General features: G+C 42.5%; 2 protein-coding genes across 9 annotated transcripts in view; one reads left to right on the top strand and one right to left on the bottom strand.

Moving 5' to 3' along the window:
* Positions 1–27,704, top strand: part of agbl4 (AGBL carboxypeptidase 4) — a 372,526-nt gene that overhangs the window by 49,361 nt on the left and 295,461 nt on the right. The window lies entirely within an intron of this gene.
* The window catches only part of elavl4 (ELAV like neuron-specific RNA binding protein 4), a 79,926-nt gene that overhangs the window by 5,411 nt on the left and 46,811 nt on the right, over positions 1–27,704 (bottom strand). For 4 of the 7 annotated variants that reach the window (XM_068707295.1, XM_068707299.1, XM_068707301.1 and 1 more), the window contains 4 exons: positions 22,954–23,057; positions 19,140–19,292; positions 7,733–7,968; positions 2,368–2,406 (listed from right to left, as the gene is read on the bottom strand). In XM_068707295.1, coding sequence (XP_068563396.1) covers positions 2,368–2,406; positions 7,733–7,968; positions 19,140–19,292; positions 22,954–23,057 — 532 coding nt within the window. Of the gene's footprint in view, positions 1–2,367; positions 2,407–7,732; positions 7,969–19,138; positions 19,293–22,953; positions 23,058–27,704 lie in introns of all 7 variants that reach the window. The other 3 variants (XM_068707296.1, XM_068707297.1, XM_068707298.1) reach the window with 3 other exon arrangements.

Below are 27,704 nucleotides of genomic sequence, written 5' to 3'. Positions count from 1 at the left end.
CCGCTCAAAGGAAAGGGAAAGGAGGAGAAAAAGAAAAAAATCACCACTTTTAAATAAAAGGTAAATGAGATAAAAAGGATCATTTCTTATGCCACCTCTCTCCAAGAAACGACTATAGGCATTATTGGGTGTGCTTTAATTGAGATTTCCGCTTTGCTGCAGCTGTCTCAGAGAAGGCTGCTTTCTTAACGAAAGAGAGGGAGGGGAGAGGGAGCAAACTAAATGGAAAATGGAAGCACTTTACGCCCAGTGGCATTAAGGTACAAAGTGTATTCCTCCCACTCCTCCCGCAGTCTGCAGGGTGTTCTGTTCTGTTCTATTGCAGAGCTGGTGGCACTGATCGATAGCGCTGCTTTCTGCTCAGGGCCCCCACCCTCCTCACTCTCTCCAGCGACTATATATGGCCCGCAATCACTGCGACCTTCCTGCATGACTTTGGTCACGCAGAGTTTGCTTCTGGCCATTGTGGTTGCCTTGGACGCTAATACGAGCACCTAGGGAGGTTAGCGCATTGTTAGTGAGGGCTCCTGCTCTTTATAGACTTGCATTAAGTGAAATAAAACAGATTATATTAGTGTGTGTGTGTGTGTGTGTGTGTGTGTGTGTGTGTGTGTGTGTGTGTACACACACACACACACACACACACACACACACACACACACACACACACATTCTGTATGATAGCATGAATTAGATTATAGTAACCATAGTAGTCATAAATCTATGACTGAGATACAAGGGATTATTCATACTCATCAAAGGGTTGCTGTAAAGCAAACTGTAATTTAAAGGCTTCCCAATCCTTTGTTCATATTTTCTCCAGTATCAAGAATCTTTACTGGCTTCACCACATCGAGGCCTTGTCTGAAATGCTTGGCTGCGTTCAAGCCTCTCCTGCTGGGCTCGGGGAAAAAAAAACTTGTGGTGATTTATATGCAAAAGCTGAAGTATGTGAGGAGGTTTGTGAGCGTGTGACGGTTTGGAGGCTAGCTCACACTGCCACTGCAAGAATGTGGATATGCGCGTGCCTGAATGTACATGTGTCTGTGTGTGTGCACTTGTGTGTGTGTAAATGTGCATGCGAGCGTACCCATCAGAGCGGGACCAAACACTAACCAATGTTACAGACGAGACCAGGGGTTGCATAGCAACAGTGTAGCTGACCAGATATCTATTCTGTCCTTTCTAAAGCCAACCATCTCCAGCTCTTAACATCTTTCTTCTCTTTCCTTTCAAATAATAACCTCAGATCACTGAAAAGCACTTCTAAGTTGATGGCATGCTTTGCAATCAGGACGGCTGAATCAGATACTATTTTCACCTTTATAAAATTATAAAGAGACTCAGAGTGAGGCTGCAGTGCTTATCGGGCTTATAACAGCTTTTCAGGGGAACTTGCTAAGGGAGCATTTCTCTCAAGATAAAACTTCATCTCTGTTAGAGTTGCTAAACTGCCTTCAGATGGTGTCCCCTGTGCTTGCAACATGCAAGATGCCACGGTCAGCACACGAAACATCTATCACCACAGTTCCACCACAGCTCAGGGTTATGTAAGACCTATGGTAGCGAGAAAGCAAAATGAAACAGGGAGGCGAAAGGAAGGAATTCGAGCAGAGCAGTGCCGAGCAAAGCTGGAGCTGTCTGCAGTGAAACAGCATTTCCTGTTTCCAGCAGGGATCCAGGTTCATCCAGCCTCATCCTGTGTCCTCGCTGAACACTACCTCATCTCAGCTGGTACTGCCATGAAATTAAGGCCATATGTAATTTTGACATGGCTTCCACTGCACAGATGTACTTCTATGGCATAAAGAATTGTGTACATACTTGATAGTGGATGTAGAGAGGTTTTACTCTAATGTTGTAGTGAAGTAATACCTACATAATCAAAGTGATGATTTAAAAATGTGCTACTTCAGAAAGACTGTTCCCAAGCAATAGCTGTAGAGTGACAAGGCAGGAGAACCTGAATCCGGTACAAAAAAAAACACACCTAGAAATTAGGAGTATTACACAAAATCCATTCAGTACACAGAAACAACCCAAAACAATCCCAACAACACCAGCACTTGTCATAATCAAAACAAAGCAAATTCATCACCACTGAAAACAAAGACTGATTTTCTTTTTTTTTTACACCTTAAGTGATTGGTAGGCTTTTAAAACCAACTCAAGCTTACGAGAAGAAAACCCAAACAAATCAAAGAACCAAAAATGCAGTTGACCTTGAACGAATTGTCAAACGCAAAGTGACTGCAAAAATACAAGGAAATGTAAACTAATAATAATCAAAAAAGAACAGAAAAAAAGGATATTGAAAAATCATTGAGTCAACATGGACATCTGGCATTGGGTGAAGTTTTTAATTACCTCTTTACGCCATAGGCCATATTAAGCAAATTGTCCAGCCTGTAAAGAGAAGGAGGGTTCTGGGGTTAATGGTGGGCAGATGGTCGACTCACTCAATGGAACTAATGTTAAGTCCCTGTAGGAACTGCATGGTCCTCCTCACTCAAGAACAAACAAACCCATCTATAGTTGGCCCATTACACTGAGGAGCCCCACCAGAAAATGCTATCATCAGTTGATGAAGCTACAGTACCATCAGTGTGGTCGGCCACTGCGCTACTTCACAGGCTTTGGCACAGCCCTGCACTAGCTAATGCCAGAGCAGAGTGTTACAGGAGCATCGACATCACTGTAGGTGTGACTGGTTAGCTGTTATACAATACTACAGCAGTGGACACTTCACTATTATAGTGACATACAGAGCACTAATGGTGGCAGGGCGTGAACATAGCATGGCACACGGCTATACAAGGATGCTAGGCTAGCGCTATGCAAGGGCAAATCATCGGTTTACTTTATGTGTAGAAATTGCATGTGTGTATCCATACAATTTATGCCACCACATTGATTGTTTATTTGAAGATGGAGAAAAGAATCTTTTCATAAACTATGGTCTTTAATTAGTGTTAACTCAATTGAGAGAACACCTGAGATGACAGGAAACGATCCAGAGTTCTGTCAGTGTAATGGTTTGGCATTTGAATGATGGTGAGCGAGAGAGGGGATTATGATAAGTATGTTTTCTATGAGGTGGACCAACAAAAACACAACTGAACATTAAACTAGCCATGAAATTGCGAATGTCTGTCTTTGTGGTCGGGGTCAACCTGTTAAGTGCTAACGGGTCAGGTGGAATGTCTGAGTGTTAGTCAAAGGGTGTCCTCTGTCTAAAAGGGTTAGGTTTTGGGAAATGTTGTGGTTTCATAATAACTTGCCCCGTGAGCGACAGCCAGTCAGCCAGTGTGCAGTTTGTGTGAAAGTGTGTGTGTGTGTGTGTGTGTGTGTGTGTGTGTGTGTGTGTGTGGTTGTGTGTGTATGTTTGTGAGCTGGACTTCAGAAACCTGTAGGCTGTATGAAATGTGGGCCCTCTTGGATGGATGCAGTCTGCTTGGTGACTCAATGACCTTCATTCCTCACTTGGGTCTGGCCTGTCTCATGTCTTATTAACTCCTCTGGCCTAATGGACAGGGGCCACGGCTTATTGAGCAACAGCTGGCCAGTGACGCCTCGTTCCTCTTGAAAACACTACAAACTCTCTGACTTAGCCTCGCCTACGCAGGTTGTTTCTCTTTCTCTCTTTCAGTCAACAAGCAGTTGCTTTCTTCCAACAGAACTGCTACATACAGGAAAAAAAATATTTATTGAATAGTTTTGTTTTTATCACAACATAATCCTGGTAACTACTTTACGCTACATTAGTATTTTCTCACATGAGAAACACAGAACTTAATTATTTTATTTCAATTAAGAAAGCAATTAGGTTTTGAAGGCTTTTTATTCAATAACTTGTATAATAACAATCACAATAATATTCATATTGATCATTTCAAATTGAATTGACATTGCATGTTAGAGATAACAGATCAGTAGTCCTCTAATCAGGGACAATTAGTCACCGGGATGCCAGGTAATTGTAGTTAAGTATCTTATGAAATTAGAAATCTTGCAGAACTCTGAGTACTGAGGATCAGGACTGAAGAGCACTGTAATAAGCTGTGCTCTAAAATGTTTTTGTTATAGTGGCTAGTTGCTGTTTTTATGTTTAAGATGCATTTACATTTTTTAAATATCTAAATAAAGTGATATCTTAAGTTCTTGCGATGAAATACCCACCAGCTGAATTAAGTTATGTAACCTTTTTACATTTTATATAAACCATCTGAGTAATTTGTAGGCCTACTTGTTGTCTGGGTTCAAAGTGTGTATGCACTGTTGCACTTTTCTCTCTTAACATTACCAAAACGTAGGATATACGGAATCATTAAAGCGGTAATTAGCCCATTACGTGGGAAGGGAACAAGCAGGCTGCTTTGTGGGTAAATGAGTCAATTGGAGAGGGTGCTCAGAGGAGAGGCGCTCCAGGCCCGGGAGCACGAAGACATCTGCTGGCTGCTGGGCCGTTGGGCCACAACAAAACAACCTGCTGCTAACTCTCTCTCTCTCCTCTCTCTTCCCCATTTCGCTCTCTTTCTCTCTCCCTCTCTCTCTCTCTCCCTTTCTCTCTCTGTCTCCCTCTCGCACATGTATGAACGCACACTGATGCACATTCACCACGCAAACACTCTGCCAGCTTTTCACACTGCCTCTCCAAGCTCGATATTAACAATAGGGCTTTTGTGCTTTCTCTCAATGCATGTTAATGGAGGAATGGGTGTTTTTGTCTTCTCTTTTCTTTTTTTTGAAACAATCTGTTCAATTAAAATTGGCTCCTGCCCTGGATATAATAAGGCTAATTTGCTAATTAGTACCATTAGTTAACGACAGAGGATCGGAGACGAGCTGGGATCTAAAGCTCGGTGTTCTGTGTGTTGAGTCGGTTATGTTTGCTTGTCTTGGAGAGAAACCATGCTGTACAAGCACATTATAGATAAACCATGTGATGTAGTCACACAGGATTGATGCATTTGTGATTCTATTTTTTAACTTGGGTTTTAGCACAAACTTGTTAAGTTTGTTAAACAAGTATCAGTTTTACAATCTGTAATGGCTTGTATTTCCAGCGCTAATTTACATTTCATTTTGTTTCAGGCATACATCAGTAGATCATTTCTGCCTCATTTCTTTTGTTTATAAGAAGTAGTTTTAGATTTAAAACACACTATTACATTTCTTACTTTAGATTTAATTTAGTCGTTTTAAGGGATAAACAGAACAAACAAAAGCTCAGGGTTATTACATCGAGCACATTTCTAACTTCTACAGTGTTGAGGTGTGGCTTGGGAGCAGAGAGCAGGAGCACAGAGACACAGTGCGGAAGTGTCCTGTGGTTGTGAGTTGTGATGAGAAGCGACAGCTCTCCTGCGGAGCCTGTAAATTGGCTTGGCGTATCACAGACACACAGCCACGCTACATCGCTCAGGTGTCACACCAGGGAAGCCGCTCCAGAAGAAAAATACCTTCCAAGCTCTGACTTTGATAGAGAGTAAACAGCACGACCGGCTTAGTGTTATTGAAAGAGAGAGGAAATTGTATAAGCACACATTCTCTCCAATTCTGAGACGTTCCCGTTGGATCGGATGATGGAGCGTAATATCATACAATCACCTGTTTCTGTCTTTTCTGTGTTTTGTTGAGGTGAAAGGTGACATGACCTCAAGAAAGTAAGCCCAAACTATCTGTAGGTGTCATATAAAACATAAAAAAGATATATATATATATATATTGTTTGCGTAATTAGTGAGTGACTGGAAATGACCAGGGAGGATGCAATATATACAGTGCGTCAGCCATTTACTGTATATGGTGTATTGTGATAGCTTGTTGTGGAGATAAATCACCTGGGCAAAAAACATTTTTAGAAAACAGCTTCAGGGTATTTCATATGCACTCAATTTCATCAAGTTGAAACAAGGTTAAAACCAAAATCCTTGTATAAATGTTGTTTTAATTTGCCCTTTGTTTATTGGATGTAAGACATTAGTCTTAAATAACTTCCCGCTTCTAATGCAGGGACTTAAGCAGTATTCAATACAATAGATTGTGTCTTGTAAATCCTGCAAATGTGTTTTTATATTGGCAGTGTATTTGAAGTGGGTCAACTACAAAAATAAAATGATGGTTCATTGTATCACTGTGACCATATCATGCAGAATTAGGGCTTTAAAGTCAGAAAGACAAAGATGCTCTTGTTTGATAAACAGTTCCAATATTATAATCCAAATACATGTTGTTTGCCCAGGCTACTCAGGGAATATTGTGTGATGACATGATGGCAGCATGATGAAATGAGGGGAAATACGTAGTTGTGAACGACAGAACCCCACAGTCTCTTATGAACAGTTCCTCTCTGATCCGGGTGGACCCACACAGAGCGCTCACAGGGCCTGATTTATTGACACCTGCACCAGGTGCAGAGCTCACACCTGTTGTTCAAAAAGGGGGAAGCCTTTGCTGAAATAAATGTTCACAGGAGAAAAGTTGCATCACTGACGTTGCTGTGACTCATGCGCTCTTTGTGCGGGTGTGACATCCCCTGTTCGAACATTGCAAATTGCATTTGGTGCAAATGTTTTCCAAATCGGGCCTGTTGTTTGGAACAGACGTGTTTCCTTTATTAAACTCATTTATTGTTACATCAACCAAGAATATTTGCTATCGAGTCTGAGGCTGATGATATTAAATATCCACATATAGAATCCTGTTTGTAATTTAATGATACCAAACACACAGAAGTTTTCCAAATGTTAATCATGCCATCAATCAGACCCCATTAGATGACACACTCGTTTCAGAATTCATGATATGATCTATAAACTAGTACTGTTTGTAAAGTTTGCTGATAAGTATTACTTGCTTCCTTCATGCTTAACTTGAACACTTGAACCTAGAGATTCCCAACCTTTTGGGCAGTGACCCCATTGTTATTCTACATCACATTATGCCTATAGTGTACTTTGTGTTTCATTCTGTTACATCATAATGTCTCTGGCATAGAGCTGGGAAGTAGGAGGAGCTGGTTCCTGGAAGTATATTTCCCACTCTGATCCCCATTAAAAGGCTCCCAGTTTATGTAACAATGCTTTAGGTTTATGTTGCAGCCATTACTTTTAAGTATTACGTATTAATATTATGTAGTAGTAAGCATAACACACATAACTAAATATTTAAGCTTGAAAAAACCCCTGAATTTAACAAAGTGCACCTTGGGAGACATAGTTAACTTCTCACCTTATGGTTAATGTAGCTTATACAAGCCAAAATCTTTAACATTTTATCAAAGAACCAGATATTTTCAATCATTCAATCATCAAACACAAGAGTCTCACGTCCACAAGAGTGAGTCACGTGACATTGTTTATGGAGAACACGGATGGGACTTTTAATTCTGGAACCAGGGACACCTGAAATGTGTCCTCCCACTTTGCAACTCTATGACACGTTATCAGCCGCTCATATTGCTTGTCAAGCAGGACTGCCTTCAAAATTACAGAACAATAGAATCCAGTCACTTTAAATAGGAATTTCGATGAGGTCACCAAATAAATATCAGAAAACCGTACACTGGGTCAGCTCCCAAGGTTGGGAAACTCTGCATTACACATCTTTGGAACCAGTTACCCAGTATGCATTTCAAAACACTACCTGAACCCTTTCCCACCTTATCCTGTCTCTTCCCTGCCCCACTTGCTCCTCCATGACCCTCTCTATGCACCGCCCCAGCACTCACCTGAACCTCTGAGCCTGGTGGTGGAGGGGGCCTGGGTATCGGCGATTGGGGGACTGGTAGAGTTGTGACAGGAGGGCTTGGCTGGTCTTCTGGCTGGGGTTGTTGGCGAACTTGACCGTGATGGGCTCGGCGGCCCCTGTTGGCTTCTGTCCGTTCAGGCCCTTGATGGCCTCCTCCGCCTCTATCCTCTTATCAAAGCGGATGAAGCCCACACCTCGGGAGCCACCTGCGGGGCCAGCAGATCAAAAACAAACACAGGCCCCTTTTACTTTACAGGGTTTAGACACAACATCAACGGTCCATATATTTCTACTACGTGTTTGGATCAATTTTGTGTTTTTCCAGTCCAACAATGTTAAACACTATTTTTCCAAGTAGTACGATTTACAGTGGGTTTGGAGAAAGAGGTAAGACAGAGATGAAGAGTATAATAGCAACACACACACACACACGAGCCGTAGACTGTGCATGTGAGGCTGTATTGTGGCATTGGTCTCGAGTCTGGTTAAAGCCACACAATCCATTCTTCCTTCACGCTAGCTCCAGTCACAGTCAGCCGTACACACACTCTTCATGCATTGTTCTCAGTGACATTTGAGCCGTTTCCTTGGAGATATTTTTTGACTGCCACCTGAGAGGAACATTCAGAGGCTGTGCTCCATGGGAGGTACTTATTGGTGTCTGTGAATGCTCCGTGTGCGTTACTGACTGTATATACAATAAATATATGTATGTGTGCATGTGCGCACTGGTATCTATTAATGGATGCTGTGCCTTGTTTTAATGAGGCTGCCTGGATGGCCCAAAGGATGCTCGCCCAGTGACAGCAGCACTCTGCCGAAGAGACTATTTACATAATACTGTGTGCACACAGGCATGTCTGCGTGACGGAGTCTGAATAAAAGAGAGGCAGTGAGAAAGAGGGGAATTTCGTGTTTGAGCATCATTGTGTGCAGTCTCTTTCTCACACATAAAAACCCTCCTTATTGTTATTCCACATTTTTGTACATGCCTATCCCTCTACCCAGCTCTTTTTTTATACTTCCTGCTGGATTGTCTGTGGCGCTTGCTCCCCTGAATTCTTATTCGAAGGAGCACCTCGACCATCTCACTCCACCTTTTGTTCTTTTTTTCTCTCCAGGACACAGACAGCGCAAGGTTATTTACTGTCCAGCCTGGCGTCGAAATAAAAAGCCACTCTTTGAAAGCCAATCATTGATGAAACATTTCTTATATATCTCAGGTGAAGCTTATTATTTTTTTTACTTTTTAATCCCCCAAAATAATTTACTGATGTTATTTGTATTATTTGAAAAACTGTTTCAATTGGAAAGAAAAACAAAGTTGAAACACAAATCTGGCGGAAAGTAAAAACTTTAGAAATATAATTTGCAGCATAAAGTCTATTTGACTCATTTGCACTTTCTCTGCAATGTTCTCGCCTTTTTCCAAATACTGGAGGCACTGCAATAAAAACATTCACAGTAAGCTGTAGGGATCAGTGTCCTCCTGCAGCAGTAAAGTACTTTAAGGTGCGATAGGGAAGGAAATAGGCAAAAACTGATAACGATGACCAATTAGTTTGTTGTTCAGGTGTGTAATATACAAGGTTCTGACTGCAACTGTGAAATAAATCAACAATCTTAACTGACCACCCACACTCTGCTCTGCACAGACCCAAACAAAAGCATTTGCCTTCCGCCTGTTGGATGATCTCATTAACTGCTATTCAGTGTAAATTATTCTGTTTTATTCTTTCTTTTTTACCTATCTGGCTCCTTCTCCCCTGACAGGCTTCCACAATTTCCCCTTCCTTACTTCCTCTTGTGCCAACTCTGTACCTGTACATTTTAATTAGCTTGTCAGAAGCAGAAAAATAACAATTCTAATGGGATCTACACAGCGCAAACAATAACCATTGCTGTTCCTCCGGTATTCTTCATTTATTACTGTAGTTGTCATGCATGTGCTGTATGTGAGGTAAAATAGAGGTCAGTGCTGTGTCTTTGGGGAGAGCTGTTTGTGAGCAGTAAGTGCGATCGGTAAAAGACTTATTTTAGATTTGAAAATGCAATAAGCATTAAAACTCATCCGACACCATGCTTCACCTTGATATTTGGAATCTGCCCAATTTCACAACAGTCTACTGCTGCAAGGCACTTAGCAACTCCAAAAGGCTTGCTCAAGGGCACCTCAGCGGTAGTTAAGGAAGAGGAGAGCATCGCTCGTTCACTTCCTCCGCTGAGACGAGAGGAGGGAGGAGAGGACTGTATTCGTCCTTTAATCCTCACACTTGTTTGGCATTGAGCTGCTCCTAAGCTGGTTCTGGCTGGAGGGCCTCTGGACAAATGCTTGGCATACTGATGAAGGCACGGCACAAACACACACAAACATACGCACACACATACTTAAGTGATGACTTGAAGAGGCGCTATTGAGAATGAAGTGTGAAAAGAGCAATAGAGGTGTCCCTGATCATTTGCAATCCTCCGTGACTGATTGTGGGTGTGTATATGTGGGAGAGATTTAACCTTTCTATGTGTGTACTTTTGTTGTTCAAGTGTGCACTAGCTACTCTTGTCCTTGAGTTTGCACATAAGCATTGTAAGGAGGTGAGGTGGTAGTTGACGCCATTGCCCATAATTTCACAGTGTGTGTGTGTGTGTGTGTGCATTATCTCCTATATATGTGTCTACACACTATAGTATCCAGCGCAGACTTGAGCGGTCTTGAGTTATAAACACAATTCACTTATTTAAGAATTCAAAGAGGAACAAGAGTAAGCCACTATCAAGAACACTTGCTTCAGGTATGAAATATAACGGATGTTCTTTGACAGCCCCAGTTGAAGGTTGTGCTGAGAAACACTCCTGCTTTACTCCGTTCTGTATCGCTAGAGAGGAGGAACAGATCAAAGTGAAGGAAAAATATCTAAAGGTGGAGTGGAATGTGATCTAACATATATGGAGGTGTACAAAGTTTGTGAAAATGTAAAAGCAACTATCATTGATTTGTCTGATTTGTCTTTCCCCTTGATTTTAGCTTTGCATACCTCGCTTGGTTTCCTTTATTATACTGTAAAAATGTGTGTCTCAATGTGTTCATACAAATAACGACGTTGTTGCTTATAGTTGTTAGCCCGTATGAGGAGAGACTAGTTCTTTATGATCATGTATAACAGTAGAATAAACAATGTTGAACTTAAAATTGAGATTGAAAATGTATTTGACTTTTGATTCTAAAGATGATTCCTCACATTACTGCTAATGCTGAATGTCTTTATATCATGAGGTTCACCAGCTTTCACATTAGTGTTTGAAATACTCCATAACTGTATTTATGTTTAATGTGTTCTGAAGTTGTCACATCAAAACAACAACACAATACAAATGACTGGAAGACACAGCAGGATTGCATATTGTCATCACTTTTATCTTTGTTGGTTTTCAATTTGTTACAGATTTTCTTTTCTTACTACTGTATCCCACAAAAAGACTGAAACAATGTCTCTCATAGTGATGGTGTAAAGTCTGGAGCTGCTCCATAGACCATGAATGGAAGAGTGATTTTATGGACCGCCAATATATTTGTTTGCTTTCTGTATAGCCAAATGAGCTTAACTCTATTGTAGTGTTCACTCTTCTGAAACATAAAAAGCACCCATATACTCAGAACATTCCACTGGGTGCTCTGTGTCATCTATAACCTCTTTCTCAATTCATTGTCTATGAATTCATTGCCCACACTTTATACTTATACGAGTTTTAGCACTGTAGTGTTGGGATTTGGGAGAGAGTTGTTTAATCTACTAGTATTTTTGGACTGTCTTGGACCATAGGAACATGTTCGAATTTGTAAAATGGGTGTAGTTCCCCTTTAAGCCCATCTGTTCTTACTGATGACATAGAGTATATCTTTAAAGATGACTCATACATTAATAGTTTCATATTTTTAGCTTTTGATTGGACACTGTTTTCAAAATACATGTTTTGTGAGCTAGGTAATGTTTACAGCAGCAGGACGGTGTATGTGGGATTGACTCCACAATAAACTACGACGCCCATGTTCACGGTACTGAATGAACAGGTCACCCAGTGTGACGGGTGTGGCTCATTGTTGTGTTTTTGATAAATGCACAACAATGGAGGTCTCTGGTGTAGAGGAACAGGCTCTATCAGGGTTTGGCAACATGGACAACAATAGGATCGATGTATTGTTGCTTTTGTTCTTTTCATGGCATTTGTTGAAAATATGAAAATCCAGAAGACCACCAGACTTATCCGTATCCTGGTATTTATCGAAAAGAAAAAGTACTCGCAGATGAAATTAATGAACTAGTATTAAAGGAGTGTAGTGTGGATTCATGAAGCAGATTATTCAAAGTGTATTCCGCTGTTTGTTTATTACCACTCTGTCATGCCATATTAACGTTGTAAACCTGGAAGAGAGTTTATTTTTCTCCCGTTAAACATAACAAAAACAAACTTGCAATCTACGAAGCAAGCTGCCAGTCTCGGGAGTCCCACCTAATGACTGTCCTTTCAACCAGCCCCAGAAGCCTCGGCTACTTATCAACCGCCAGCCAGCCATACAGGCAACATTAGAGCACAATGTACTTACTAAGGTACAGCAATCCGTCTTTCTCACTCTCTCCCTCTCTTCTTCTCACTCTCTTTTTCTGCTCTCCCTTTCCTCCACAGTAATCAACAGCGGCTTATGTAACTCTCTCTACCTGTGCTTATCTCTCCCTAACACACACCGACAGGCACATTGGCTGCCTTACTAATAACACGCTACCTCAATCTGGGGAGGGGGAAACAGAGGGAGAGAAGTCGGGAGACGAGAAGCGAGTGCTGGGGACGAGTGCAAGGCAGGAATGAAAAGGTGGGAGTGGAAGAGAGAGGGAGGAAAGGACAAAAGGAGAGAAGGTGATAGAAGAGAATGTGAGGAGGTGATGCTAAAAGGATGATGACGACGATGATGATGAAAGGAAACAGTGCTTTTCTTGCTTGCTCCTGCCCAAACATAGCCGATCTTTCTCTAAAACCTACTATCATTTCCCCAAACACTGACTGACTGAGAAAAATGACTGCTCCTCTGAGAGACCAGAGGAGAGGAGAGTTGTGAGAAACAATGGCTGCTGCGTAGCGAAAGACACATTTCTGTCTCTCTTTCTCAAACACACACAGTTTCATGCATCTAGTGCATTGTATCATTGTAAGCAGGGCAAGCCCATGCACTCACCGAGCTAGACGCGTGCAATGATGCATGCATAGGTAAGCAAACATGTTTTCAGACGCTCCGCTGCTCCGTCTCCCATCTTTTTATCTTTTACTTGAGAAGCTATATTGTGCCAACGATATCAAATGATAAGGCTTGCCATTCCGAAAGACTTGATAATACGGCAGAGGAAGAAAGAAATCTTATTCCTGCTATCTTCTAATCATGGGGAGAAAAAACAAGAGCCATGTCCTTGTTTTAAGTAACATTAGTGTTCCTGGGTACAGATGGCGTTTGAAAAAGCAGCGAGAGGAGAAGTGAAGAGACTTTGAAGAGTGGAGGTGCCCTGTGCTTTAGCCTCTGTCAGAGCAGAGCTTCAACCATCTGTCTAATGTGCGTGTGCGCACCTATCAATGTGCATTTCTGAATGTGGCTGTGCGTGCATGTTTGTCGGCTACCACAGAGGCAGTTGGATTATTGGGGGGAAATAAACTAAAGGCAGAGAGACGATGGTACAAGTCGTCCCTCCCAGAAAGTGCAACTCTGCTCGTATTACCTTGACCGTTCTGTTCTCTGCTGCTGGACAGGCAGAGAACAGGGATTCAGTGTGGTGTCAGTCTGAAGGGGAACATCCATTATTCAAGTCAAGAGAGGAGAGAACATACCAACCGTACAAAGGAAGGGTGATTCATTTGAGATTAAAAAATAAATTTGTGCAAACATGAACGGTCGGAGTACAAGAAGAAAACAAAGGCCAAATTGTAAAGCCGAGCAGTCTTGTGAGGAGACGTGTGTGGCTCCACTTTCATGGCTCTGGAAAGACTAACAACAAGCCGCACTACGATGTGGCATTTCCCTGACCTTGAAATGCATGTTGTTTTGGTATTTCTGTACCCAGCACAGCAGGCATGGCACAAAGGTGGAAGGAGAGGCAAAAGGAGACGGGAGTTTCATGCAGATGAGGCAGCACAGAGAGATGCTGGTGTTTTAGAGAAAATTAGCTTTGGTGGTGCTGATCTGTTTTCAATGTTTCGCACACAAAGGATTTTTGGGACTGATCGTTTTGCAGATTACACCAGTAAGGGCAAACTAAATGGTACAGAATAAGACTGAATATAATAAACAATTTTGATTTAACATATTCCAAACAATAGTCCCATTAAATTCAGTGTGACAAAAGAGAATGCCAGCAGAATATTGAATAGCTTTTACTACTACTCACGACCAACATTGCTTTTAGACTGTATGAAATCTTTTCCCTTCAGTTGGTGAAATCACAATAGCCACGTAAAAGTAGTCGGACAAAAATAGGTGTCCATTCTGCAGCCTCTAACGTGACAAAAGCCAGAAAAGGGTGCTCTTTTTATGACCGATAATGTAAATCATATGCAACCAACACCAGGCTGCTGCAGAATATAGCGGTCACGAATGACTATGAACCTACTCACATGAAACCGGGCAGTTATATGTTCCTGGGGAGACTTTTGCCATTCTCCGATCTGTTTGTGTCTCTCTCTTTCCTCCTCTAAAAATACCAAATTACAAGGGATAACAGCTTTGTGTGCTTCCTGGCTTCCTCTCCAAGTTATTTGGCAAAAGTGGCATTTCAGCTGTGCTAAAGTAAAATAGCTTTGGTCAAATTTTACAGGGGTGAGTCACAAAGCAAGCAATCTCCAAACAATTTTGTCAGCGGTGCCATTATTGTTGCACGTGAACATCATAACATTTTATAGCCTTCAACAGAGTCAGTAACGGCACACAACGGTTCCTGTGAAGTCCAAATAAAAATGTGCAAAGTCACACACACCAAACACGACACGACTGGACTTTCAATACCTCCATAAACAAAAATGTAACTTTAAAAGACCAATCATGTGCTTCTGGCTGCATATTTGTAATGCTGCATATTTGAGCATTAAACTTCTCAAACACTATCATGTTTCTTGTCTAGGCGAAGTGAGTCTTGACATTTTTTCAGAATACAACTTGGCAAGAAATAATACCCAAAATGTCTGAAAAGCTTTCAAACATGGACGCCTCATGCCAGCAAAATTTCAAGGTAACTGAACCTTAATTTAACGCTATTTTGATCAGGAACAATCATACAACTGCTCAATGCCAAATAATTATTCATTCAGTGGGCAAAACACACTTATTAGTAACACTGGCAATCAAAATCTTGAGTTGTATGATGCCATGAACACTTGCGTCTTGTTGCCATGGGAATCTTTCCCATTGCTACCTTCCATCCCACATGAAGGGAGCTCAGCATCAGTCTTTTCACAGCCAATCCTGACACAAACTGAGCAGCAATTTGGTTTCACATCAGAACCAACATTTGTAGAAGCCAAGCATGTGGATCGATTGTACTTGTACTTGTACATTGATCAGGTAAGCATTGACCTCTGCCCGCATATAGGTCCGGGATGAAGAACTAGCAAGAGCCAAATATCGATCCAAAGCTGTCCCTGATATCATATCTGTTTCAAATTGAGGCTAGCTTAAACCAGCAGTCGGAGCACGAGATCACGGCCTGGCTGCCGTCCCTGAAGGTTAGAGAGAAAGGAAGGAGGGAGAATCCGGCCGGTGCTATTTGCACTGATAAAGAGACAAAATATGCTTATCCATCCAGAAGGAATCAATAGACGGGGAAGGCAGAGAGGAAAGCGATGGGATGGAGGAAGACATGGAGAAATATCCTTGTCAAGTCAATTTTGTGTTCACTCTCTGAGTCTCTGGGGCAATTTGGTGGTTTTAGTAGACTTTATTTCTGCTGCTTCTGACTGTAAATGATGCTAACAGCGATGTTTCTAAAGTTCCCTCTTGTCTTTATGAACAGAAGAGTGACTGCAGGGTGCATCCTGTTGATGAGGAGGTCATTTAGAGAACAGACTTCATGTTCTCAATTTAGCAGAGCTGGAACTGGGGATCATCGGCCCATCTGCCGATGGTCACTGGAGAACATCGGCTCCTTCAACAACTTCATGTAGCATTGCGTTTCCTATGTATTTTCGGTCTGCGCATCGCTCGTCTCTACGGCCCTCTAGTTCTGTGGACAACGTTAGGGTGTGTCTCAAATCAGTCCCTACTTCAGTAGAAACAGTGCATTGCTGAGTAAATTGGATTCCAGGCACTGATTAGGTTCCTAATTCAATAAACATGGGGGCACTGGTGAGTTACTGATGACCTGTGACACGACTCCAAGGCACCATACTGACGTCATAAAAACAACAAACTGTATGTACAAAAAAAAATACTGGACAATACACACGTTTTTGGACCACAAACCAGTCTGACACAGTATGTCTGTGTCTCCCTCTTTCTCCATCTTTTTTTCTGCCTCTACTTTCCTGTTCTGTACTTACATTTTTGGCAGTCACAGGAGAGTTTTAATTTGCAGCCCATTTCTCTCTTAATGGCAGCGAGTGTGTGGGTGTGTGTGTGTGTGTGTGTGTGTGTGTGTGTGTGTGTGTGTATGTGTCTTGCGTGCGTATGCCTGTACAGTAACTGAGAGAAGAAAAAGATGAGTCAATGATGTCTGCAGACTGCTCTCAGGGCCCTTCTAAAGTCCTCCATGTTTTTAATCACCAGCAACTCTAACATCTAATTGATCATTAACATTTCTCCTGCTGATCCTTAACCCTCTGGGGACACCTTGCAGAACATCTCTTATTATTATCTTTGCATCTCTGTGTGTGTGCATGTATTTCAGTTTTAAAGCAGGTACAGTAGGTAGGGTGATAGTGAGGACAGCAATTACTGTAGTTGAGGGTGTGTGCAGGCTCAGTGTGAAAACACCTCCTGCTCTAAGTATAAAAGAAGTGACCGGTGATAAATCCACTGACTGCATGCTGCAAGAGAAAAACTGGATGTCTGGTAATGATAGCTGTAGTTCAAACTTTTTAGGTCAGGTGACGTCACCAACTGTTGTACTTTAAGGCCAGCCGATAGCACGTTTCACTAGCACCATTCGATGAAAGAAGTTGGGTTGGAAGCTGGTGAGTAATTTAGAGTAAATTAGTCAAGTTTGAATTTTAAGTGGCATCAAACAATTGGCCGTGTGCTGTACGCGAGAAAGAAACAGGGTTTCCCCTAATCCTTAAATGATTTGAAAATGTCTTGAAAATATAACAGTGTGGAATACATCATTGTACATATTTGATTTTGCTGTTAAACCAATTTGTTTATCCAAGCCCAGGTTAAATCTCAGGATGAAAGAAGGAACAATTAACTCAACTTGACATTAATTCCCTCAACTGAGCATTTCCTTTTGATCTGGGTGCTCATCTTATCCCCAATGGTAGAAGTAAAACCAATGCAGCACTTTATCTGAACATGCTCATGAGAACGCTCTCACTTTAAAACTGACCTTGTGCCAGTCAAGAATGAACAAAATTATTTATTCAGTCTCTTGTGAACCCAACCTACTGTATGGCAAATGCATGGCAACATTGCCTTCCTGTGGCCAGCGCCACCCGTGTTGAGATTTGTTTTGTTCATGGCATGTGGCCTGAGCTGGGAAGAGATGTGCATGTGGCTGTGGTTGAACACATATGTTTTCGGTGGCCTTGCTGTGTGTTGCGTGACTATATCGCTTTGCAGGGAGTCCCCTGGGTCTATGTAGCATGGTGGCACGACGGGGCTGTTTGCAAAGACAGATCTGCTGGAGATGAGCACACTTCATCTACATGTGAGTTGATGAGGGTAGAAATAGCCACTTCCGCTGGAGCCCTCCCTAGCTCTCCCTTTGCTTCCTCCCTCTTTTCATTTCCTTTCCTTCCCACGTCTCTGCTCATCTACGCCCTCTGTTACTTGCTTTTCTTTCCACCACCCCCTCTCCCCTGTCTGCACACCCCCTGTCTCCTTTTTTCCTCTCCTTTGTTTTCCTTTCCTCTGCTTTCCCCTCTCCTCTCGCCCTCTCTCCTCCTCCTGTCTCAGTGTGTACAGACAGGCGTGCACTTCACCGCCAGCAGTGATTTATTCTGCTTAGGCAAATGAGTGTGGCTTACAGCATGCTGCTCCCTTTCTGCTTCATCAGTACACATTGCACATAACACTGGAGCAGGTTGCAGCCTGTAGGCACACACCACCCCTGAAATGGATCTAAGAGACACGCTGGAGGGCTTCTTCTGCAGTAAAATGGACTGATGTGATTCATTCCTGTGTTTTGGATGTAGTGGAATGTGTAATTGAGCATGTATATTGCACAGCTTGTGTATCTCATGTAATCACTGTTTTTACGACAGCGCCCGGAGCTGTGGCCGTGGTCGTAAAATCTGCTATTGGGGTCACTCACTCACTAGTCAATGCTTGGTGGACAACAGGGCTGGGCGATAAGGTGGACTTTTTTTTTTTTTTACAATATTAGAACAAATATTTTTGGATGCTGGTACATATCGTTTTCATTTTGGTTGACTATGGTCTGTGAATTTGTAACTATCTACAGAGGTTGGATATCCTTTGTTGAAGTACTTCTGCCTCCCTGCACTTTATCACAATGTGTTGCCGCACACAGAGCAAATGTTTTCAGTAGGTCGTTTTCTGTCAAATTTCACATGCGTTTCATGCTCATTAAGTCATTTGCTTACACTCCTTTTATGCAAAGGTGACGAAAGGTCCAGTACTCCGTAGAATTAACACATTGAGTGTGGATGTGAATGATACACAGTGCTACGGTTACATTGTTACACTTGAGATTACTTGTTTACAGTTTCAGAGGCAAGTGCAGAGAAATATGGGATGGCTAAGTGGAGAGCAGGGCTGCCTTACAATCAGAGGGTCGTCGGTTTGATCCCCGGCTCCAGCTCCGCTAGTCTCATGTCAATGTGTCCTTGAGCAAGACACTTAACCCCAAAATCGCTCCCGTAGCTGTGCTTACGGTGTATAGATACTGAATTGTAAGTCGCTTGTCTGCTAATTGACTGTAATGTAATGGAATATATGTCACGTACAGCTGCCATCTTTGTTGGCTGAAGAAAGTATGTTGCTACTTGAGCAACAGGCAGAAACAATATCTTCTCTTTTGTGCAGCACACAGCATATTTATTGATTTAGATGTGCATAAGTGTATTTAAGGATTCTGGAAACACGAGTGTTGTTGTTTTTTTTTTAAACGCTCGGTGCCTGGCTGATCACGTGAGTCTGTGTATAAGTGTGAAGAGAGAGGAGGCGCTGCCCCATGGATACCTGTGACCTGGTCGACGAGGATGCGAGAGGTGATGATGCGTCCGTACTGGGAGAAGAGCTGCTCCAGCTCCTTCTGAGTCATAGTCTTGGGCAGGCCGCTCACATACAGGTTGGCATCACGGATGGAGGCTGAGCTGGGTCGTGCATATGACACCTGTAGGAAAAGATGTGGAGTTAGAGGGCTTGTGTAAATAAATTAGAGCTCCAGTACTGTATAAGTCATTAACTTCCTGGGGGGGATTTAAATCTAAAAAAAACATTAAAGCGTGAGAGGTACAAGGATTTTGGATGAGTGTGTTTTGGATGGGCAGGGGTGCGGGTCATTGGATCCACAGGGAGAAAAATGTGACTGTGTTTTCTGAGCACACCTTGCCGTGGGGATTATCGTTGTCAGGAAAAGATTTAGCTGCTTAGAACACTGGAGAGATAACACTTGAGTCGTCTGCTGGGGGAGGCAGAGGAAACTTTGTTCCCTTGAGTAGAAACAACAGGTGCTTTACTTTGAAAGGACAGCTCTGGCAGCCAGGGGAACAGGATTAATAGTATTAGGGCTCTAACTCAGTATGGTTGAATCAACTGGGTGAATTAAGAGACTTTTTGGTCAAAGAGCGGAGAAAAAAAAAGGTAAGAGTTCATATATTGTGTTTGCAGATGTCTTTTTTCAGTTGGCTATTTCATTTAAACATTAGCAATGAGCCTAATAGTAAGTAACCAAAAGCCTTTAAGATTTTGACCAAGTGCCCTTTAGTCTTGCAAATCCTGCAGAGTAAATCATCAGTTTAGTTACGTTAAGAAGGTAAACAACACAAGCAAAACCTTCAACATGCTCTCTACTGCAGAGCATCTGCCCTGCATTTCTCAAAGATTAGAACTGGGAGTAAATCGTTTTCCGCTGTGTCCCTTCTGATTTTTCTTACCTACAGTATGCTGTGAAAGCCCATGCAACCATACACACACTCACAAAAACTAACACAAGCACATCAAATCCATTACCGTGCAAACACTCGCCTGGACAGCAATCTCACAGAGGGAGTAAAAAGACTTCCTCATGTTACTACTCACCCACACAATTTCACTCATTGTCACAAGCTACTGCTCCTCCTCATTTCCACACACGTACAGAAACACTTATCCCCATGCACATGTCCATAATCACGCACGCATGCATGCATGCACGCACGCACGCACGCACGCGCGCGCACGCACACACACACACACACACACACACACACACACACACACACACAATCTTCTTCTTAGAGTATACTGTGGATGAATGTCCTCTCTAATGGTGCAGATGGCGAGAACTGGATAACTGGTTATATTGTGCTGTGTGCGGCTCCCAGCAGCAGCTGTCTACCAGTGAACTTTCACTTGTCAAACGTTGTCCCCAGCATCCCAACGATTTTGCTCAAGCGAAAGTTGCCTAAATCCCATTACAACTGCTGCTGACTGGAGCAGCTTTCCTTTGCAGTGCTTTCATTACCTCTGACATGTGGAGACATAAGCCATCAAATAAGGTTAAAGTAAGGCAAATATGGTGGATATGCAGTCACATCCTTGAGCAACAGCATGGAAATCCTGCTGCACTCTAACGGTGGGAGAATGGGATTGGAAACATCTGGCTCTCCCCATGTCTCACTTTCCTTTCACACATCCTTTCTCTTTGGCCTCTCTGCTCAGCTCCTATGTCTTCCTCTTCCTCTTCCTCTCTGCATCTCTCTCCTTTGCTGCCTGGATCTTTTCCCTCTGCTTCCTTCCTGCACGCTGCTTCACTAAACCTTTCTCTCTCTTCCAGATTCTGCCGCTTTTTGCTCCTCTTTTTCTCCTCTGTGCAGCTCTCCCTCATTTTCTCTCTTTGTCAGCCAACTCCAGATGTCTAATCCATCAACACCTCCTCAAGCTGTGAGCGCTATTGTGTACGAGTGCGGTGTGGTGCGCGTGTGAAACGGGAGCGTGTGTGTGTCTGTGTGTGCAGAAAAGTTTGAAAAAGTGTGTGAGATTATGTACATGCATGTCACTGTGAGCTCCTCTCACCTTTGGCATGCTGCTTCCCCTCACACCTCAGAGGGAAAGCAGCATCGCAGCCACTGCTGACAAAATCTGAGGTGTCATGGCGGAGGAAACCGCAGCAGCGAAACCAACTCAAAGACACTACATCGCCTGAGAGCATGTGAATCTCTGGGCCAAGCGTTTCCTCACAAGTGTCACGGCAGAGAGTGGGAAGGGTGTGACATGAAAGAGCGCCAAGCTTAATTTTAGAATTACCGTGCTGCCTTTTAATTTACCTTGTTACCTTTAGGGTATTTCCGTCTGTTGTGGAGGGAGAAAGCAAGGAAAGAGGGTAGTGGGAGAGAGGAAATGAAGCGTGAAAGAGCGATGGCACCAGACGGAGATGCAGAGTTGTCTTCTGTCATTACGAAGACCGCCTTTATCTGAGGAACAACTTGAGGCAACCTCTTGTGTCATGAGAGTGTGAGTGAAAATCTGTGAACTCTGCCTGCTACACTCAATTAAAGACCTCATGAATTCCACGCTACGTAAATGGCCTTCAACATTGTCCACTGTATATTTGAAAATCCTACTTTCACTTAAGTCTCCACGTTGGCTGAGTTGCTTGCTTGTATTGTACCGGTCTTATTATCAAGAACAGTGCTCCTGTAATGCCGATGTGTGCGCTCTCACATACACAAGCAAGCGCACCGGTCTTTCGGGTCATACACTGGTAATAGTTGCTTAGGGAGAGCCCTGGTTTGCTGATCGCAATGACCGAATCATACATGTGGACAATAAACGCACTGATCAACCCATCAAAACCACACATCCCACCTCAAACAATCCAAAATGTTCACACTTGTATTCACTAATACAACACATGCAGGATCACATATCTCTCTTCTTTTTTTTCTGTGGCATAAATTAGACAAGAGCCAGGATGCTGTGCTGACCCAGGGCCGGGCCGGGCAGCGTGCATTGTCTGGGGAATAGAGGGATTCTCACAGGGATTGCCTATTCGCAACTACAAGATAATCCCACCCTAATAGATCAGATTAGATTAGATTAGATCAAATGACAGAAAGCGAGAATCCAGGGATTACCACAGAGCAACAGATTACTGCCCAGTTTAAAAGCAACAACATATCGGCAGGCACAGGAGGGACGATAGTAGAGGATATAAGAGAGGAGAAAACAAGATCAGCGTGAAATCTGATATGTGTTGATTTTATACGAAGGCAAGAACAACTGCTTGTAATTATGTTTACTTTTTAACCTTTAAAAGATGTTTAACATGTTTGGAGAAGGGATTTATCTTTCTTACCTGACAACTCTCGGCAAGCCTGCACATTAGTCATGCCATTCAAATTCAATAACAGAACCCTCAATCATTTTGGAAAATATGCAGTGATTGCTGCGTTTCTTCCCTTTTCACTCTCTATCTATAGTTTCACCTTTACATTTTGACATTTAGAAAGTAATTAGCATATCACAAGTCACAAGCTTTTTAATGTGTCTCTTTGATTTGAATGGTATTTTTTTACTTTTTGAAGCTCATGCATGTTAAGCCTATCTTTGCCTCCAGCTCATTTACAAACAGAATCACTATCTAAAGGGCCTTTGAGAAAGAGGAAAGCAGCCTTATAACTTAAGTTATGCATGATCTCCGCAAATTATCAATTATCAAGCAATTCATTTAATATTTTGCAGCAATGCTTTTCAAATATTTAGCTGTTGAAAGATACTGTGCATTTGTAATGGAAGCAACTATGGTGTGTTACAATCAGAGGTGTTTAGCAGTTGTACATGGTGTCAGTTACCTTGATCGTTTTGGTCTGAAGTCTGAGTCCATTTAACGTGTTGATGGCTTTCTCTGCGTCCTTTGGATCGATGTAGTTGACAAAGCCGTAGCCCAGACTCTGCCCTGAAATGACAGAAAGAGGGAAAGATAAACTTTTAAAATGTTTTCTCCATTCAGTTGTTTTGTTTCTACAAATTGCTCACTGACAGCAAGACAACATCTTAATTTATACTCATCATCCATACTAAAAGATCTGAGGGGAGACAGAGAGACACCCCTCATTATTAGAAGAGATACACTTTGTCCTTTTAATTTTGGAATGCGGTACCATATTTCATATTGACTAGTAGTTCTACTCTCTCTCGCTCTCTCTCTCTCTCTCTCAAACTTGGCAACTTGTATTATGTTTTTGCAATTGATGGTAGTCTACATAGACTGTATACACCCATTGGTTTGTGGACTGCTGTTTTGAAGACTCAAGCATTGTGACGGTCACCATCTTAGTTTTTTGCAACTAGAAGTGACACGAGAGAGTGGAGCTAGACAGACATTTTTAGGCGACCAAAATGTTAGTTGAAAACACACTGTGAAAGCGTTAAAGTTCTAGATGAAAACACGGAAAACTCCCAGACCGTAAAATTATGTGGTAGCGACTTGTCAATCACAAGGTAGCAACGCCCTAAAGCATACTCTGCTTATTGTCTATTTTACTCTATATGGGACCATAATTTACAAATCAACATCATGCTGTATTGAAGAAGACTTGAAACTAGCAATTGAAACCATAAACTAATGTTTACAATGTTTACTGAGGTAATAAATGAAGTCTCAAAGGCTTCTATACAATCAGACTTATTTTTGCAACCCCCTGCTGGCCATTAGAAAGAATGCAAGTTCAAGGCACTTGAGCACTGGCTTCACTTTTCACACCTGATAGTTGCTGCCTGGTAGTCAAAGAAAAAGAGGCTAAAGTTACATTTAGACGACGTTGTTATTCGATGACCAGAGTTCAATGCCTTTGTTCCTAAAACTGAAAATAATACCCAGGCCTTGCTCCCGTCCGTAGTCACCCTCGAGGGCATCATACATTTTTTCCTCAAAAAATCCTTTGCAACATCTCTTCATCACTACTGACAAGATCACAGTGACTCCTGCCTGGAGCGCCAAGAGTCTTGGTGTGACTTTTGTCAACCATGTGAAGCCTGCTCAGTTGCCACAGCATAGCAGATTTGCACTCTACAACATGTGATGGATGAGACAGCCTCTTTCCAGATCAGTACTCTGTACCCTCACAGAGACCCTTTTTACTACTCGCTATTCAATTACTTAAAAGATCAGCAAATTATCATTCAAGAGATAATCCAGGGCAAATAAAAAGAAAACATCTCCACCTGATATTTCATGTCATGATAATAACCTTCTAAATAGGGAATGTGTAGACTCTGATCCTTGCACTCCTCAATATTGGTTGCTTGTTATTGGTGATCTCGGAGCTGAAGGGAATTTACTCTTGTAATACTTTTTTTTTTAAATGCTCAAGATAGAAGCGTCACTGACTGAATGCCTAAAATATGTCATACATTAGTATCAAATTCTCCATGAACTATGAAAATAAAATTCAACCAGGCCCCAGCATATAAGTATCACAGTGCGTACAAACAGCATATTTGTTACTGTCTTTGCATCTGTACAAAAAGAGAGAGAAAAAATACCACCCCCATTTCCCTCGAAGCTTAAATTGTCTTAGATAGCACACTCCCTTTGAGTGTGAAACAGGCCTGACATCTCCCAGTGTTTCCCCGACAGATCAAGCCTTTCAACAGGCGTAGGACTTTAAGCAGACGCCTCCAGCCATCAGGGCCTTCAGTCGGCTACTTTTCAACAAACAGCCCCGATCCACTAACGCCACACACAAGCGCAAAGAGAATCCCAGTCAGTTTAAGAAGAGCAGCATGCACACATTCACGCTAATGGGAACAGACAGCGGTTAGTCAGAGACAAAGTGAATCACAAAATATGGAGCATGGCTGTTTCACAAAATAAATACATTTGGGCTATGGATATCACAGCGCAGAAGAGCTCAGCTGCGAGCAGTGGAAGGGCCAGGAGGGACTTGTAGTCCTAACATCAAACAGCTGATGATTTTCTCTTCTTCTCTCCTCTCCTCCCTCTTCTCCTCTGGATTAACTGTGGATTATCAGACGCTCTCTATTGTTAATTAAAAACCTGCCATCCTGGAGAGACTACTGCTATTTTTAACTAACCCTCCTCTCCTCCCCCTCCTCCTCCTCCCTGACTCTCAGCTGACATCAGGTGTTATTAAGTTTGGCAGTTTAAATATACCTCACAAAATCATTATTTGTGGCTTGTCCTCTTTATTAAGTAGTGAATACACAAAAGAGACCACGAATAACAAAGAGAAAGAGAACATGTGGCAAAACTAATTAATGGAATCAGCTGAAGAGAAATAATGCATGTAGCTTTATTTATCCAATAAACCAAGAAGGGCCATAAACGGTATTCTAAATTACCCAGTAGTGTACAGTATCCCGATGAATTAAATATTTTAGCAAACATTTCAAACTGTAACCGTTCACAGGCGCATGGATTCAATTTAAACTGACATGAAAATTCCAGATGGGTGCAGAGAGCTGAGAGCCTGCCGCTTGTAACGCTCTTCTTCCACCCTCGCCTCCCACTTTCCCATCACCTTCCTCACCCCGCTCCCTCATCTTCAACAAGAAATGTGAGGTTCGACAAGCGCAGCTACCAGAGGGTTAGCTGACAATGAAGTGTGCTGGCGAAGAGCACTCATGCAGGGCAATCGAGATGGGCTGGCTGGTGCTTAATGGTACCGAGACACTTGGCACTCATGGAGTAGTCCAGGCAGCCAAACGGGGCCAAACTTGCAGCCATGGACGCTGCTGCTGCGTGAATAATGTTTTTACTTGTGTGTATGCACTTTCATGAGCATGTATGTTGTATGCATGCAGAGCTTAGGCTGGTATTGGTGTATCTGCCCACCCCCACTCTCACTCCCTCTTTGGCAAGGCTGAGGGCCTTCAGGCTGGAGGAAAGAGGGTGGGATCGAGGCTCGCTGGCTGGCAACAGTCCCCAGGTGAGCGATGAGATGAGGGGAGACGGAGGCAGGCATCTGCCTGCAGCATCAGGAAAGCTCCAGGAGGGGATTCCACCAACCATTTCCAGCCTGCTACGGAGCAGCTAACAGCAGGGAGCTACCGCCAGACTGCCTGGCCGCCTGGAATCTGCACGGATGGGTGGGGAACGCCAACGCTCCACACAGTTGTACACGCATGTGCACACAAATGCAAGTAAACATGTAATCACTCAATCACAGAGGCACACACAAACAAACACAAGCATTAAAGTAAGTCCTCGCAGCAGGACAGCGAGGAGTGGAGTGGCTGGCAGCTAACCAGCGAATGCATCATTGTTCGGGTGTTCCTAAACCGTTTAGTGAATTTCAACACTGAAAACATAAAGGACACCGACTATTTCCATCCTTTATCATATGTATTCACTAGCAATCCAATAGATGCTCAAATAACCTGCAGTGTGCATGCAGAGGCAGCACGCAGTGTGGTTGGCTTCTTTCTGTCACAACACCTGCCCTGTCCACCTCAATACTCCCCAGCAGGATCAGCATTTGGATCACACCACCACAGTGCCCCGCTCTGTTCCGGCTCAACACACCGAGGTTAAGCACAGTTTTGAGGCAGTTTAAAATGGTTCAGCATCATTTAACTCAGCATGGTGTCTTATTGGAATGTAAGGATAAGGCCAGCTCAGGCTGCAAGATCCCACAACACCAGGCAAAGAATCGTGACATTGCTCAAGCTGTTTCTAGCCATACGTTTTAATGTTCATTAAGATCAAGTCTTACTGTTAAAGTGATTTTCAACATCATGTCATCTATCATTCATTGCTGCCGAACAATAATACTCATACAAATGTAACATAACTTTAAAGAAATGCTGCTGAACAGAATTAAAAAATATGGGTATAATAAGTGTCACAGGAGTTGATCATATAAAAAGACAATTTGCATGAGAAGTCTTTTTTTTACACCCAGAGACGGTCTACTGGTAGTTAATAGTTAGAGAAAGATAACTTAAGGAAGTATAGCATTTTAGGCAATGTAGAGAAGCTATTAAAATTGCATGATAAATAGCCTCTAATGGGGTTGTAGCTAACAGAAAAATCTGCCTTGTGCTGATCAATTAGCTTAATGGATACATTAACTTATATACTTTAATTGTCAATTAAAACCAAGAACCCAAATGATGCATTGCTCTTCATAATGGCCTTTTAATGAGGTTAGATCTTCATTTGCCTTTGATTCGTCAGCTGCTTACAGTGCCAGTTGTGCAAATTCTACAACAGTTGTAACGACTTAGAAAAATGCTCAGCAGCAATGAAAAGGGGCTTCTTAATACAAAATGATGTAACTTTAATAATGGCAGAGGTCTTGTGATGAAGAATGTCCCCAAATGAGGTTTATGTGATGTACGGTGTCACTAACCACATGAGGGTGGGGGAGTGAGGAGGTAAGGGCTAATTTGGACCCACCTCCACTCCTTTGGCACTGCTTTTGTACAATCTGACATAAATTGTATAGGGAGGTGGGCATGTTCTTCAGTGGTAAAATCACTGCTTTTTCCAGTGAGTAGCTCTTTGGTGAGTTGGCGAGGTGTTATGACTAAGCCATTATTTGTTTCCTGAGGAGCAGCAGGTTGCTCAATGTGTGAG

Source organism: Cebidichthys violaceus, unplaced genomic scaffold (genome assembly GCF_023349555.1).
Source record: "Cebidichthys violaceus isolate CVI_PGR_0920_01 unplaced genomic scaffold, fCebVio1.0.p SCAF_13, whole genome shotgun sequence".
NCBI lineage: Eukaryota > Metazoa > Chordata > Actinopteri > Perciformes > Stichaeidae > Cebidichthys > Cebidichthys violaceus.
Note: the sequence above shows the minus strand (reverse complement) of the source record. Positions and strands in the feature narration are given on the sequence as shown.